The sequence below is a fragment of the Saccopteryx bilineata genome, chromosome 1 (assembly GCF_036850765.1).
Source record: "Saccopteryx bilineata isolate mSacBil1 chromosome 1, mSacBil1_pri_phased_curated, whole genome shotgun sequence".
Taxonomy (NCBI): Eukaryota; Metazoa; Chordata; class Mammalia; order Chiroptera; family Emballonuridae; genus Saccopteryx; species Saccopteryx bilineata.
The window spans coordinates 85,761,767-85,776,618 of NC_089490.1; the positions used below are offsets into that span (position 1 = coordinate 85,761,767).

General features: G+C 45.2%; 1 protein-coding gene and 1 non-coding gene across 3 annotated transcripts; both read left to right on the forward strand.

Moving 5' to 3' along the window:
* Positions 1-570: 570 nt before the first annotated feature.
* Positions 571-646, forward strand: TRNAI-UAU (transfer RNA isoleucine (anticodon UAU)). Its single transcript has one exon. It is a non-coding gene; the product is annotated as a tRNA-Ile (tRNA).
* A 4,502-nt stretch (positions 647-5,148) lies between these two features.
* Positions 5,149-14,488, forward strand: SNU13 (small nuclear ribonucleoprotein 13). Of its 2 annotated transcripts, XM_066256779.1 has the most exons (4): positions 5,149-5,262; positions 11,939-12,059; positions 13,247-13,554; positions 13,672-14,488. In XM_066256779.1, exons 1-3 carry the CDS (start codon positions 5,260-5,262, stop codon positions 13,507-13,509), a joined length of 387 nt encoding a protein of 128 aa, XP_066112876.1. In that variant the 5' UTR covers positions 5,149-5,259; the 3' UTR covers positions 13,510-13,554; positions 13,672-14,488. The 2 variants fall into 2 exon arrangements, with proteins under 2 accessions (XP_066112876.1, XP_066112868.1); XM_066256771.1 differs by having other exon boundaries at positions 13,247-14,488.
* The last annotated feature ends 364 nt before the right edge of the window (positions 14,489-14,852 follow it).

Sequence of the window (14,852 nt, forward strand, 5' to 3'; positions counted from 1 at the left end):
ATTATTGATTGATTTTAAAGAGAAAAAAAGGGAGAGAGAAGCTCTGATTTTTTGTTTCACTTATTTATGCATTCATTGGTTGTTCCTTATGTGTCCTGACTGGGGATCAAACTTGTAATCTTGGCATGTCTAGACAATACTCTAATCAACTGAGGTACCAGGCCAGGGCCTGGCTAGAATTTTTTTTTTAAAGAGAGAGAGAGAAAGAAGAAAGTCATTCTGTTGACAACCTGGAGCTCTGACTGTGGCTGGGTGAGAGAGGTGGTAGGAACCAGGCAGAAGGCAGTGCCTACAGTCTGGGTGAGACACAAGGGAGCTTAGCCCAAGTGGGTGTGCTGAGGTTCTGAGAAGTGATCAAATTTTAAATATGTTACGTGGCCTGTGGTGGCACAGTGAATAAAGTGTTGACCTGGAATGCTGAGGTCGCTGGTTCCCTGGGTTTGCCCAGTCAAGGCACATACAACAAGCAATCAATGATGAACTAACGTGAAGCAATTATGAATTGATACTTCTCGCTCCCTGACTCTTGTAAAATCAATAAATAAAATCTTTTTTAAAAAACTGTCATAGGCCCTGGCCGGTTGGCTCAGTGGTAGAGCATTGGTCTTATGTGTGGAAGTCCCGGGTTCGATTCCCGGCCAGAGCACATAGGAGAAGTGCCAGCTTCTCCACCTCTCTCTCTCTCTCTCTCTCTGTCTGTCTCTCTGTCTCTCTCTGTCTCTGTCTCTGTCTCCCTCCCTCTCTCTCTTTCTCTTTCTCTCCCGCAGCTAAGGCTCCATTGGAGCAAAGTTGGCCCAGGCACTGAGGATGGCTCCATGGCCTCTGCCTAAGCTGCTAGAATGGCTCTGGTTGCAACGGAGCAACACCCCAGATAAGCAGAGCATCGCCCCCTAGTGGGCATGCCGGGTGGATCCCGGTTGGGTGCATGCGTGAGTCTGTCTCTCTGCCTCCCTGCTTCTCACTTCAAAAAAATACAAAAAAATAAAAAATAAAAACCTTCATAAAAAGCTCTGGCTGGATAGCTCAATTGGTTGGAGCATTGTCTCAAAGTGCAGAGGTTGCTGGTTCAATTCCCAGTCAGGGCACATAGAGAAACAGACGTTTCTGTCTCTCTCTTGCTCTTTCTCTTCCTCTAAAATCAGTAAAATAAACATTTAAAAAAATGAAATATGATATGCAAGTGGAACCCATAAGGCTTGTAGATGGATTGAATATGTGGAGTGAGAAAGAGAGGAGTCCAGGGTGACTGCTGACTTTGGGGCAGGATGATGTTCTCCCTGATCTGAGTTCCCCAGGATAATTCACCTCTGTACACAGGCCACAGAGTATTTGTAACGAATGACGGAAACAGTCATTGTGCTGAGGGAAAGAGTTGTGGGGGGCCTCTCACCTTTATGATCTTCCTCACGCTGGGGTGGGTCCTAGTGATCTGGGGCCAATAGTGCCGGACCAGCCAGATAAGAAAGAGGCAGAGGACAAGCAGGTTGCCACAGCACTGAGGGCCCCTGCAGCTGTGATCCTCAGAGAGCAGGCCCCGCACTGGCTCCCACTCAGGGCCCTGGAATGGCCCCACTATGGCACAGGCGCCCAGCAGTGTCAGCAACATGAAAAAACTTAGGTCAGGCAAGTGGTGTTAGGGAGTTGGATAGCAGGCGCATACAGCTTGGGGTGGGGTGACCCCTGCCTCATAGCACCCCTGTCACTGAGGCCACCTCATAAAAGAGCCTAATACTTCAGCCTCAGCTCCAGCTGCTGAGCCTGGCACCAGAGCTGGCTAACGTGTCTGTGCTCAGTGCAGGTGAGAGCAGTGTTGAAGGATGTCCAAAAGGAATTAAGAGGAAGAAGAATTTGTTTTAAACAACCTGTCCTCTGGAGTGAAGAGATTAAGTTACCCCATGGATGATGGGTGATATAACCTGTAGTCTGTTTATTTCTTTATTCCTGTTAGATACTTTTATCTATTTGTCCATGTCTATCCAATATCAAACGCTCAATAAGCTCTGTATTGAGTGTGTATAATTCTTGTTTGACAGCCCAGAATTACTTTTCCCATTTCAGAATCAGTGTTTGTGGGAGAATAAATGCTACCCTGAATAAATGCTACTGCCTTTCACCTAAAAGTATAGTCAAAATATTGAATGACAGAGTAGTCAGGGATATCAGCCAATCAGACTGGCAAGTCCTTAATTAACCTTTTCATAGCTGGATTGTAAGTGGTCCCTGGGGTCCTGGAAGAGGGGCATCACCTATTTACCAACAATTTGAGAAGTATTTTTCTATTTTAAGGACCCAATATGCCTGACCAGGCGGTGGTGCAGTAGATAGAGCATCAGACTGGGATGTGGAGGGCCCAGGTTTGAGACCCCGAGGTTGCCAGCTTGAGCACAGGCTCATCTGGTTTGAGCAGGGCTCACCAGCTTGAGCCCAAAGTCGCTGGCTCGAGCAAGGGATCACTAGGTCTGCTGTAGCCCCCCCGGTCAAGGCACATATGAGAAATCAATCGATGAACAACTAAGGAGCCGCAACGAAGAATTGATGTTTCTTGTCTCTCTTCCTTCCTGTCTGTCTTCCCTATCTGTCCCTCTCTGTCTCTGCCACACACATACAAATAAGCCAATATGCCTTATCCAATGGTGGTGCAGTAGATAGAGCGTCTGACTGGGACACAGAGGACACAGAGGCTCGAAACCCCAAGGTCACTGGCTTGAGCGTGGGCTCATCAGCTTGAGCTCAGGCTCACCAGCTTAGTGCGGGGTCGCTGGCTTGAGCACGGGATCATAGACATAACCCCATGGTCGCTGGCTTGAGCCCAAGGTTGGTGGCTTAAGCAACGGGTCACTTGCTCTGCTAGAGCACCCTCCCTTCCCTGTCAATGAACATATGAGAAAGCAATCAATGAACAACTAAGGTGTTGCAAATAAGAATTGATGCTTCTCTCACCTGACTAGGGGGTGGCGCAGTGGATAGAACATCAGACTAGATGCAGATGACCCAGGTTCGAGACCCCGAGGTCACCAGCTTGAGAGCGGGCTCATATGGCTTGAGCAAAAAGCTCACCAACTTGGACCCAAGGTCGCTGGCTCGAGCAAGGGGTTACTTGGTCTGCTGAAGGCCCGCAGTCAAGGCACATATGAGAAAGCAATCATTGAACAGTTAAGGTGTCACAACTAAAAACTAATGATTGATGCTTCTCGTCTCTCCGTTCCTGTCTGTCTATCCCTATCTACCTCTCTCTGACTCTCTCTCTGTCCCTGTAAAAAAAAAAAAAAAATTGATGCTTCTCATCTCTCTCCCTTCCTGCCTGTCTGTCCCTATCTCTCTTGCAAAAAAAAAAAAAAGGACCCAATATGCAACACAACGTATCCTGAATGTCATACCAGCATATACCAGACACTCTCTCACAGACCCAAGACAGCCAAGAAGTGAAGGAAGTGACCGAAGTTCTGACTCTGCCACTGCATCACTGCCTGAGGGTGGGTAAGTGGCTGCCCCTCTCTGGCCCTCGGTATCTGTAAAATGAAGGGTCTGGGCTATGATTCCTAAGGATCCTGCCAGTTCTCTACCTCTAGGTTTCTAAAGGAATTAACTGGAATTAGTCCTTAATGGTCTAGTTTTGGCTAGATCAAAACAGTCCCAAGATATGCCTGGCATAATGTTAGAGAGAGATGAGTAAGGGCCATAAAAATCAGACAGGACCTCCTGGAGGAGGGGAGGCATGAGTCTAGCCTTAAATAATGGAAAGTTGGAGAAGCATAAAGAAAAGAACAGTATGCTGGCCAGAAGAAAACGGATGTTGTACGCCATCTCCAAACTCAACCTGACAGAAATTCAACCCCACCCTCAAACTGAATTTCCTACTCAGTTCATTCCATTTCTGGTGAACTCCACTCCCCATTAGAAATTTTAACAAGGATTTCTGAATATGAAGTAAATTAGGATTACCTATCTTTATCTCCATACCTTCCCCTCAAAAGATGATTTAAACACAAGAATGTGCTGAAACACAAGCCGGTGATGAAATAATGACACCACTGAAACTATTTTGATGGGATTTTTTTCTTAAAAAAAAAAAAATTATTAGCCCTGGCCAGTTGGCTCAGTGGTAGAGCGTCGGCCTGGCGTGCAGGAGTCCCGGGTTCGATTCCCGGCCAGGGCACACAGGAGAAGCGCCCATCTGCTTCTCCACCCCTCACCCTCTCCTTCCTCTCTGTCTCTCTCTTCTCCCACAGCCAAGGCTCCATTGGAGCAAAGTTTGCCCGGGCGCTGAGGATGGCTCGATGGCCTCTGCCTCAGGCGCTAGAATGGCTCGGGTTGCAGCAGAGCTACGCCCCAGATGGGCAGAGCATCGCCCCCTGGTGGGCATGCCGGGTGGATCCGGGTCAAGCACATGCGGGAGTCTGACTGCCTCCCCGTTTCCAACTTCAAAAAAAAAATAAAAACAACAACAACAAAAATTATTAACTCTGCCAATATGTGTCGTACAATGATTATAAAAACTGCAAAACCAGCTCCTTCACTCCTGACCTGTGGTGGCGCAGTGAATCAACCTAGAGTACTGAAGTCGCTGGTTTGAAACCCTGGGCTTCCCTGGTCAAGGCACATGTGGGAGTTGGTGCTCCCTGCTCCTCCCCCACTCTCTCTACAAATGAATAAATTTAAAAAATTAAAACAAACAAACAAACAACAACAAAAATACAGCCTGACCAGGCTGTGGCGCAGTGGATAAAGCATCGGACTGGGATGCAGAGGACCCAGGTTCGAGACTCCGAGGTCACCAGCTTGAGCGCGGGCTCATCTGGTTTGAGCAAAAGCCCATCAGCTTGAACCCAAGGTCGCTGGCTCCAGCAAAGGGCTATTCGGTCTGTTGAAGGCCCGCCCGTGGTCAAGAGACGTATGAGAAAGCAATCAATGAACAACTAAGGTGTTGCAACGCGCAATGAAAAACTAATGATTGATGCTTCTCATCTGTCTCCGTTCCTGTCTGTCTGCCCCTGTCTATCCTTTTCTCTGACTCACTGTCTCTGTAAAAAAACAAAAACAAAAACCCAGCTCCCTCGCGTAGGACAGGGACCGTTCTCAGCGTCCCTCCGCCTCGGCTCTTTAGTGGGCGAGACCCGCCCCCTCTCAGTGACATCACTTCCGCTTCCTGCTGCATGTGCGGCCATTTTTATTCCCTGCAGCTTTCCGGCAGAGAGGACCGTTCCTTCTCTGATATCCGCGGTGCTGTTTGAGGAGAGGCGAGACAGCGGAACCGCAGCTATGGTGAGTGCGTGGGCCTGGCCGAAGGCCCCGGGAGCGGGAGACTCGGAGTTCGGTTCACTCACTAGCGTGAAGGGGCTTAAAACATGCGCTGTCTCCACCGCGGGGTGAGGACTTAGAGTTCCGGCAGCTGCGTAGTGTGGGCCTCTTGGCCGGGAGTCTGAAATCGGGTAGCGGCACGTCCCCTCAGCCCCGCTGGAGGTTAGAGCTCCGGAAGCCTTAGGGTTCCAGCTGTTGTAATCTTGGGTGCAGCAGTGTGCGCGCAGCCGAAGGCCTCTAGTGAAAGTAGGGGGCATGGTCCGACGGTAGAGAAAGAGACCAGCCCACGTGGGAAAGGGTAGAAAGTTGGACCAGAAAACTTAGCTTGCCCTGGCTGAATAGCCTGGTTTGTTGGAGCATCGTACGGAAGCACAGAGGTTGCCGGTTCGATCCCTGGCACAAAGAAAACTTAGCTCCATCTGTTTTATTTGGGGGTGATGGTAAGTGGGGGTCGCTGGAGGTTGGTGTGGATCCCTCAGCCCCTACCTCACTTTCCCACTGCCGATGTTCAGGAGAGGGAGATCTCCATTCACCTACGCCTAGTGCTCACCACGAGTTACACGTGCCGGGGACCTAAAGAAGCTTTTGACATTGGGAGTGTGGGGAATGTGGAGGATTCCCGAGCCCCAGCCTGGCGTACAATAAAGGCTCCTGCGAGACAGTAGCCGCAGAAATCAGAGGTCCTGGTAGCAGCATGTGCGGTTCCTCTGAACTCTTGGTGGTCTACAACTTTGTGTAGACTGGTAGCTACCGTGTTTCCCCTAAAATAAGACAGTGTCTTAAATTAATTTTTGTTCCAAAAGACACCCTAGGTCTTATTTTCAGGGGATGTCTTACTTGCCCATGAACACACATTTATTGTTGAACAAAAAAATCAACATTAATATATTGTAGTCACGTCATCACAAACATCAGCATAACCAGCCAAACACTGAATTCCATCAAGAATTTCTTGTGACTATTTCCATGTACAACAATCTACCTTGTTTCCCTGAAAATAAATGTCTTATATTAATTTTTGCTCCTAAAGATGTGCTGTCTTATTTTCAGAGGAGGCCTTATATTTCTAAGCTTGAAAAAAATTGCACTAGGTCTTATTTTTGGGGGATGTCTTATTATCAGGGAAACAGGGTAGTTTGGGTTGGCACATGGTAAGGAGAGAAGGTTTAATTCTCCCAACAGAGCTTGGATCCCAGCAGGTACCTTATCCCCCTTCACTTTCCCAACCCCTTCCCACCTGCCCCCTTTTTTTTTTTTTAGACAGCCAGAAAAAGAGTTCTTTAATATGCTGTTGCCATAAGAACGATACAACTGAAAACATAACCTCATGTTTGATCCTGCAGGCTGCAGTTACACGCACTCTCGTAGAAAACTTAGGGTGTTGATTTGGAAGAAATGGGACCCTGAGAACAGTAGGGGGGGCATGGGGGTCGACTTCAGCAAATCAGGTTCCTGAACTGCGCCCACCTGCCCCATTTTGAGCTAATACGTGGCTGAGCCTAGAACTTGAAGCTTCTAATCCAGTGCTCATTTAGGCAGTTCTGTGAAGTTTTGAAATTTTGGGATTGATGGTCTCAGGTTGAACATACGAGAAATTTCCCTCGACTGTAAAATGGGAATTACGCATAAGGATGTTGTGAGGATTAAGTTAAACAAGATAATGCATGATAAAAACCTAGTCTTAATACTTGGTGTGGAGTCAGTGGTCACTGTATTTGTTAAATCAAAACCTTGCTTTTGGCGGCTGTCTGGTGTACAGGAGACCAAACTGATGGAACCAGGGGTTAAAGCTAGTGATACAGTTTTATTCATTCGTTTGGTTAGCGCTTTAAAAAATTAGAAGGTAGATAAATACACTAAGAAATTTTAGCTGCTATTTATAAGTTAGGTAGTTTGGTTTTAAATTTAAACTGAGCTGGTATTGTTGACTAATATTAAAAGAATAAGATAATCCCTCTTGTTGTTCTCACTCCTGGAGTTGTCCCCTTTTTTGCACTTGATGTTTATTGAGAGTTCAGAATACAGTACTTAGTTCCAGAGATGGGTTGTTGGAAACCACAATAGAAATATTTTATTTATTCATTTTAGAGAGAGAGAGAGAGGCGAAAAAGAGAGAAAACTGGGGGAGCAGTGGGAACCATCAACTCATACACTGCTCACAAAAATTAGAGGATATTTTATTGCTTCATATTTATTTTGAAATATCCTCTAATTTTTGTGAGCAGTGTAGTTGCTTCCCGTATGTGCTTTGACTGAGCAAGCCCAGGGTTTCGAACCAACAAACACAGTGTTCCAGGTCAATGCTCTATCCACTGTACCACCTCAGGTCAGGCTATCTGACATTTTAAAAAGTAACTTTGAGCCTGACCAGGCGGTGGCGCAGTGGATAGAGCGTTGGACTGGGATGCAGAGGACCCAGGTTTGAGACCCCCGAGGTCGCCAGCTTGAGCGCAGGCTCATCTGGTTTGAGCAAAAGCCCACCAGCTTGAACCCAAGGTCGCTGGCTCCAACAAGGGGTTACTCGGTCTGCTGAAGGCCCGCAGTCAAGGCACCTATGAGAAAGCAATCAATGAACAACTAAGGTGTTGTAACACGCAATGAAAAACTAATGACTGATGCTTCTCATCTCTTTCCGTTCCTGTCTGTCTGTCCCTGTCTGTCCCTCTCTCTGACTCAAATAAAATTTTTTTAAAAAAGTAACTTTGAGGAGTGATTGGAATTCAAGTGTTATTGGGTCCTTTATTGTTTAGGAGGGTGATGATTGTTGGGAATTAATTTTTTTATTTTTAAAATGTTTTAATTGATTTTTAAAGAGAGTGGGGGTGGCGAGAAGCATCAACTCATTGTTGCTTCACTTTAGTTGTTTACTGATTGCTTATTTTATATGCCTTGACTAGGCAAGCTGGTGTTTGAAACCAGCAACCTCAGCATTCCAAGTCAATGCTTTATCCACTGTGCCACCGCAGGTCAGGCTTAAGTTTTGATAAGATAAGGACAAATGTGATTTTTCAGCTAGCCACCAAGAGTAAATATTATATATATAACTCCAAACTAGTAGTAGAGGGGTAAATAGTGAAGAAAAATTAGAGGCCCTGGCTGGTTGGCTCAGCAGTAGAGTGTTGAGCTGGCGTGTGGATGTCCCGGGTTCCATTCCCTGTCAGGGCCACACACGAGAAACGCCTGTCTGCTTCTCCACCTGCTTCCCCCCACTCTCGCTCTCTCTTTTCTTTATTCTCTTCTCCTCCTGCAGCTATGGCTCAATTGGAGCAAGTTGGCCCTGGGCGCTGAGGATTGGTTCCATGGCCTCCACCTCAGGCACTACAAAGTGGCTCCAGATGCAACTGAGCAAGGGCCACAGATGGGCAGAGCATTGCCCCCTACTGGGCTTGCCCAGTGGATCCCAATGGGGGCACATGCAGGAGTCTTGTCTCTGCCTCCCCTCCTCTCACTAAATTAAAAAGAAAGAAAATGAAACAACATGTGGACCTGACCAGTGGTGTCACAGTGGATAATGTTTACCTGGAGTGCTGAGGTCACCAGTTCAAAACCCTGAGGTCACTGGCTTGAGCCTAAAGCTCACTGCATTGATCCAGGGGTCGCTGGCTTGACTTGGGCCAGAGCTCACCAGTCCAGTTCCCTGTTGAGGCATATAGTAGGCTATGCACAATTTAAGTGAGGCACCTATGAGTTGATGCTTCTCATTTTCTCTCCTTTCCTGTTTATCCCTCTCTCAAAAAATAAAAAAGAAAGAAAAGAAAAACATGTGGGACCAATATAAGACACAAAAAGAAGATTTGAATGCAGATCTTAACTTATCCAATAAATACTTTAGTAAATACAAAAAGGGATTAAGTACTCCAGTTGAAAGGCAGATTGAAGTAAAAAGAATTGAAAAGAGGCCAATTTTAAAAGTGTAATGTAGCCTATATGAACATCAGAAAGAAATTGCCTGACCTGTGGTGGTGCAATGGATAAAGCATTGACCTGGATACGCTGAGGTCACCGGCTCGAAACCCTGGGCTTGCCTGGTCAAGGCACATATGGGAGTTGATGCTTCCTGCTCTTCTCCCCTCTCTCTCTCTCTCAAATGAATAAATAAATATTTTTTAAATGATCTATAAAGATGGAGTGGCCAAAAAATACTGACAAATATGAAAGTGACATGATTATAAAAAGAAATAGACAAATATGTAATTATACAGCATTTAAGTATATAACTTAGCTTTTTAAAGCCAAAACATCAGTATGTAAATAGAGGATTTGAACAACACTATAAGTAAACTTGATTACTGGTTATAGTGAATGTAGTAAATACTATACCTGGCATGTATAGAAGACACTTTTCAAGCAAGGAACATTTATGAAGATTGGTTACCAACTGGATCATAAAGCAAGTTAAAGTTTAAAAGATTGGTAATAATACAGACCATGTTCTCCTAACTAAAATGCAAATAAGTTAGGAATCAGTAACAAAATGTTTGGAAAGAAGGTATAAATAATTCTGGGTCAAATAAAATAAATATAATAGAAATTTGAAAACAGAAAATTTGAACAATAATGAAAATACCAGATACTAGGGCATGTAGAATGCAACTAAAGTATTACTTGGAACCTAAAATGCTTATGTTGTGGAGGAGGTTAAGAAAGCAGGAAAAGGACAAAAAGACAAAGTAAACTCAAAGATAGTAAGTAGTGGGGGGAAAGCAGAAATTATTGAAATAGAAAATAGATCCTAGAGTTATAGGATGGACAGAATCAGAAGAGGATTCTCTGAAAAGTCCCCTTCTGTGAGATTAATTAAGAAAATAAGCATAAAGGAAAAAAGGGTTGCATCAGGAGTGACAGCATAAAAGAGGCATTACCTGAAGACATTAAAAAGAAAGGATATTAAGCACAATTTGATACCTGTAAACATGGAATCTTAGATTAAATAAACAGATGCCTGAAAAAAATATCTTCAAAACCAATTCAAGGGCCCTGGCTGGAGTATCCTTCTGAAGCTACAAGGTTACAGGTTCCATTCCAGGTCTGGCACACAGAGGAAGCAACCCATGAATTCAGGACTATGTGGAACAAAAAAGGAATGCTTCCCCCTCCCTCCTCTCCCTTCCTCTCTCCATCTCTGTAAAAGTCAATCAATAAAAAATTAAGCCCTGGCAGAAACACTTGTTTGGAGTATCATCCTGAAGCACACGGGTTTCCAGTTCAATTCCGGGTCGGCATTTACAGGAATAGCTTGATGTTCCTGTTTCTCTATCTCTCTCCCTGCCTCTTTCCAAAACAAAACAATGGTGGCACAGTGGATCTATCCTTGACCTGGAATGCTGAGGTTGCCAGTTGGAGACCTGGGCTTGCCCAGTCAAGGCACATGCAAGAAGCAGCTGCCAGTTGATACTTTCCACTCCTCCCTCCCACCCCACATCTGCTATTCTTTCTCCTCTCTCTAAAATCAATAAATCTATTTTTAAATATTTTTTAAAAATTTATTTATTGATTTTAGCGAGAGAGGAAGAGGGAGAGACAGAGACAGAAACATGAACATTAATATGTTCTTTATGTGCCCCGACTAGGGATTGGCAACCTCTGCACTTGGGGACAATACTCTAACCAACCAAAGTATCCCAGTATTTTCATCTGAAAAAAATTCTAGGCCCTAGCCAGTATGCTCAGTGAATAGAGAGTCAGCTCAGCATGCAGACATCTCAGGTTCAATCCCTGGTCAGGGCACACATGAGAAACAACTATCTGCCTCTCTTTTTCTCCCTGTCCCTCTTCTCTTTTCCCCTTCTCTCCCTCTTCCCCTCCCGCAGCCAGTGGTTCTGTTGGTTCAATTACTAGGCCTGGGCACTGAGGATAGCTTGGTTAATTTGAGCATTGGCCCCAGACGGGGGTTGCAAGGTGGATCCCAGTTAGGGTACATGCAGAGGTCTCTCTATCTCCCCTTCTCTCAATTAAAAAAAAAAAAAAAAGGAAGCCCTGGCCAAGTGGTTTAGTGGATAAAGCATCATCTCAGCACACTAAGGTCATGAGTTCAATCTCCAGTCAGGGCGCAAATGAGAAGAAATCAGTGAGTGCACAACTAAGTGGAATGAGTTGATGCTTTTTCCTCTTTTCTCTCTCTCACTCCCTTCCTCTCCCCCCATCCCTCCCTCTCCTCCCACCCCCACCTCTTTCTAAGAACAAGAAGAAAATTTCACCTTCGTGAGTTCATTGTTTAGTAGAGGCAGTATTGGTATAGCAATTCCAAAACCATTTTCTTATCATAGGGTTGAATGAATGAGAAAATACCTTGATGTTTTAGAAACCAGATTCTGACTAAGGACACATTAAATGGGGAATAGAGATTATAATCCATTTATTGTGGTATTACCAAGTGTTAGGCTAAGGAGATGCAAGTAAAATATACTAGCTTTAGTATACATTATTGGACTATGTAATTGCTAATCCTTTTTTTTATTCTAATTCAGTATTTCTAAGTTGAAAGTGTGCAAGCCACTGTTATATATTGTGTGTTTTGGGGGCTGATGGAGCAGGGAAGCTGACCGTTGTGTGTCAGTTGTTAATTATATTGTGACTTGTCTGGAATAACTTGTGGTTCAGTTTCATTGATGCTTTCATTTCCCCTCCCCCTCCCGCACAGAGTGAGGCTGATGTAAATCCGAAGGCCTACCCTCTCGCAGATGCCCACCTCACCAAAAAACTATTGGACCTTGTTCAGCAGTCGTGTAATTACAAGCAGCTTCGGAAAGGAGCCAATGAGGGTAAGGCAGCCAGAGTGCCCCACGGAGGATGTTGAAGGCACCTCTCTCTGGCAGGAGCCTCTGAGCTGGGTTTCCAATATATATTGGAAAGGGGGCTTGGATAGTCTTGATTGGGACCAATGGGAGAACTTAAGAGCAGCACTTTTTTATTTTTTTACAGACAGAGAGAGTCAGAGAGAGGGATAAATAGGGACAGACAAACAGGAATGGAGAGAGATGAGAAGCATCAGTCATCAGTTTTTCATTGTGGCACTTTAGTTCATTGATTGCTTTCTCATATGTGCCTTGACCCCACGTGGGGCTACAGCAGACCAAGTAACCCCTTCCTTGAGCCAGCGACTTTGGGTCCAAGCTGGAGAGCTTTGCTCAAACCAGATGAGCCCACGCTTAAGCTGGCGACCTCGGGGTCTTGAACCTGGGTCCTCCACATCCCAGTCCGATGCTCTATCCACTGCGCCACTGCCTAGTGAGGCAAGAGCAGCATTTTGACATTAGATGGCTAAAGGTTAATGGACTAAGGATTTTTTTAGATTCACCAATTGTTAACATTTTGTTGTATTTACCTTCTAATGGGAATGAGAACATTTATGAGCAAGGATTTGAATTTGGGCAGTGTGTCTCTAGTCTGTGTTCCTGCCTAGTTCTCCATCATTAATGCAGAGTGTACTCAGCAGGCTGGCACTGGGCCACAGAGATAAGCAAACAGGAATAAGCTTTTGAATGATGCTGTGTAGTTAGCTTTTCCTTGACAAGTTGCATGTGGCGTGAGCTTGCCAGATGTGTTGATCAAGACAGATTGGGACAGGAAAACGCTCCCAGATCACAGAGTTTGAGAAGTGCTGTGGTAAACTGCTTTGGGCTGGTGGGGTTTCTGTGAAAGCTGTCTTAGTCAACCGGGCAAGGTTGTGGTGACTTGGACAGTGTGGTCCAGAGGAGAGGAAAGAAGTGGTCTGGTTCAGGATGTGTTCTGACAGAACAGATGGATTTGCTCAATGGTTTGAGAAAGGCATTGAGGATCATTAATTGTTGATTAAATCCTTTATCACTTCCCAAGGCCATTGCCAGACACAGAGAATTGCTTATGCCTGGGAGTTTTGCCCAGTTTTTTGCACCTCAGAAATTGCTTTGTTGTGGCTTCCCTGCCCAAACCCACATCACCTATTGGCCCTATGTCCTTCTCTCCACAGCCACCAAAACTCTCAACAGAGGAATATCTGAGTTCATTGTGATGGCTGCAGACGCTGAACCCCTGGAGATCATCCTGCACCTCCCACTGCTGTGTGAAGACAAGAATGTGCCCTATGTGTTTGTACGCTCCAAGCAGGCCTTGGGCCGGGCCTGCGGAGTCTCCAGGCCTGTCATCGCCTGTTCTGTCACCATCAAAGAAGGCTCACAGCTGAAGCAGCAGATCCAGTCCATTCAACAGTCAATTGAAAGGCTCTTAGTCTAAACCAGTGGTCTCTGCCATGTTCTCCTGCTGACTCCTCCCCCTGGGGTTATGTATCATATTATCTATTAGCATGTATTTCCAGCTACCTTCTTTTGTTATAAAATGCTATAGTAGTAAATCTAATTTTTTACATTTCTATATTATTTTTGTTTTGTCTTACAGGTCGTCATCCTTACCTCGCCCCCTCCCTGAATCTCTCCTTCCACTTTCTCTCTGCCATCTTTCCTCCCTTTTGAAAAATGAACTAAGGCACAAAACAGATGAAAGCAGAGTAGTGACACCATTCAAAAGGAGGAAAGGGTCAGGGTAGAGATCCTGTTCCTACTTTTTAGGCACAAACTACCTTCTGTGTATGGGGCATGGTGAAGTAAACACCCCCACTTGATTTCCCTTGCACCTGGCCTACAAAATCATTTCATACATTGATCTAGGGGTTCTCTTTGCTCTCTAGGGGAATGTGTATCATTTGGGGACGAAGCATGTATTCTGTGAGGTTGTTGTATGCCCAAGTGTCATTTGCTAATGTACCCCTGCTGTTTGCTTTTGGTCATATGATGTTATGCTTGTCCCTCCCACTTCTAACTGTGCCCCTGAGGATGGTAGGATGGCAGCATACCAAAGATGTGTGTGCTGCAGAATTCCAAAAGAGGCCTGGACTAGTAAGACATGAGGCAGCTGACCTAGGTCTTAAAGGAGTCTAGAGTGGCAAGAAAAAATAGGGTCAAATGGTGCTGGCATAAAGGATTCTGGGCAAGTCATGGACACCTGAAAGCTACAACAGAGATTATGGAGTCCAGGAAACATCCTGTCTTTGGTAAATTGAGATTTCTTCAGTGGATACTCGGTACCAGCTCTGAGAGCCCCTACCCCTGTTTCCTGCCACTGTGTGGCTCACATGTTTGTATTCTGTATCACATCAGAAAGTGCTAATGTGTCATTCTTGTGAAAAGCCTAGTAAAGAAATATGTTCTTATTCTAATTTAAAGAAAGTGTGATTCTTGGTAGTTACCCAGCTAGTACTTGAATGAAGAACTGCTTATTAGCATTAATAGAATGGTTTTAGCTTCTCAAACTTTCCACCAAGAAGCTGTACAAAAGCTTTCTGGTAGTTTAAAATGTTCAGATTTCATCATTGAGGTGTTGCTATCACTCTAGAACAGGGTTTCTCAGCCTCAACACTATTGACATTTTGGGCTTGGGTAATCCCTTTGTTAGGGGGCTGCCTTGCATAGGGTAGAATGTTTAGTAGCATCCCTAGCCTTTATTCATGCTGTGTTAATGGCAATCTTAACCCCTTCCTCCAGACATTGCCAGCTGTTCCTTGGTGGCAAAGTCGCCCCTAG

Excerpts from the sequence above, each read along its gene's own strand:
- SNU13 (XM_066256771.1), top strand. Across the intron at positions 12,060-13,246 it reads TCGGAAAGGAGCCAATGAGG|CCACCAAAACTCTCAACAGA; the intron begins GTAAGGCAGCCA and ends TTCTCTCCACAG.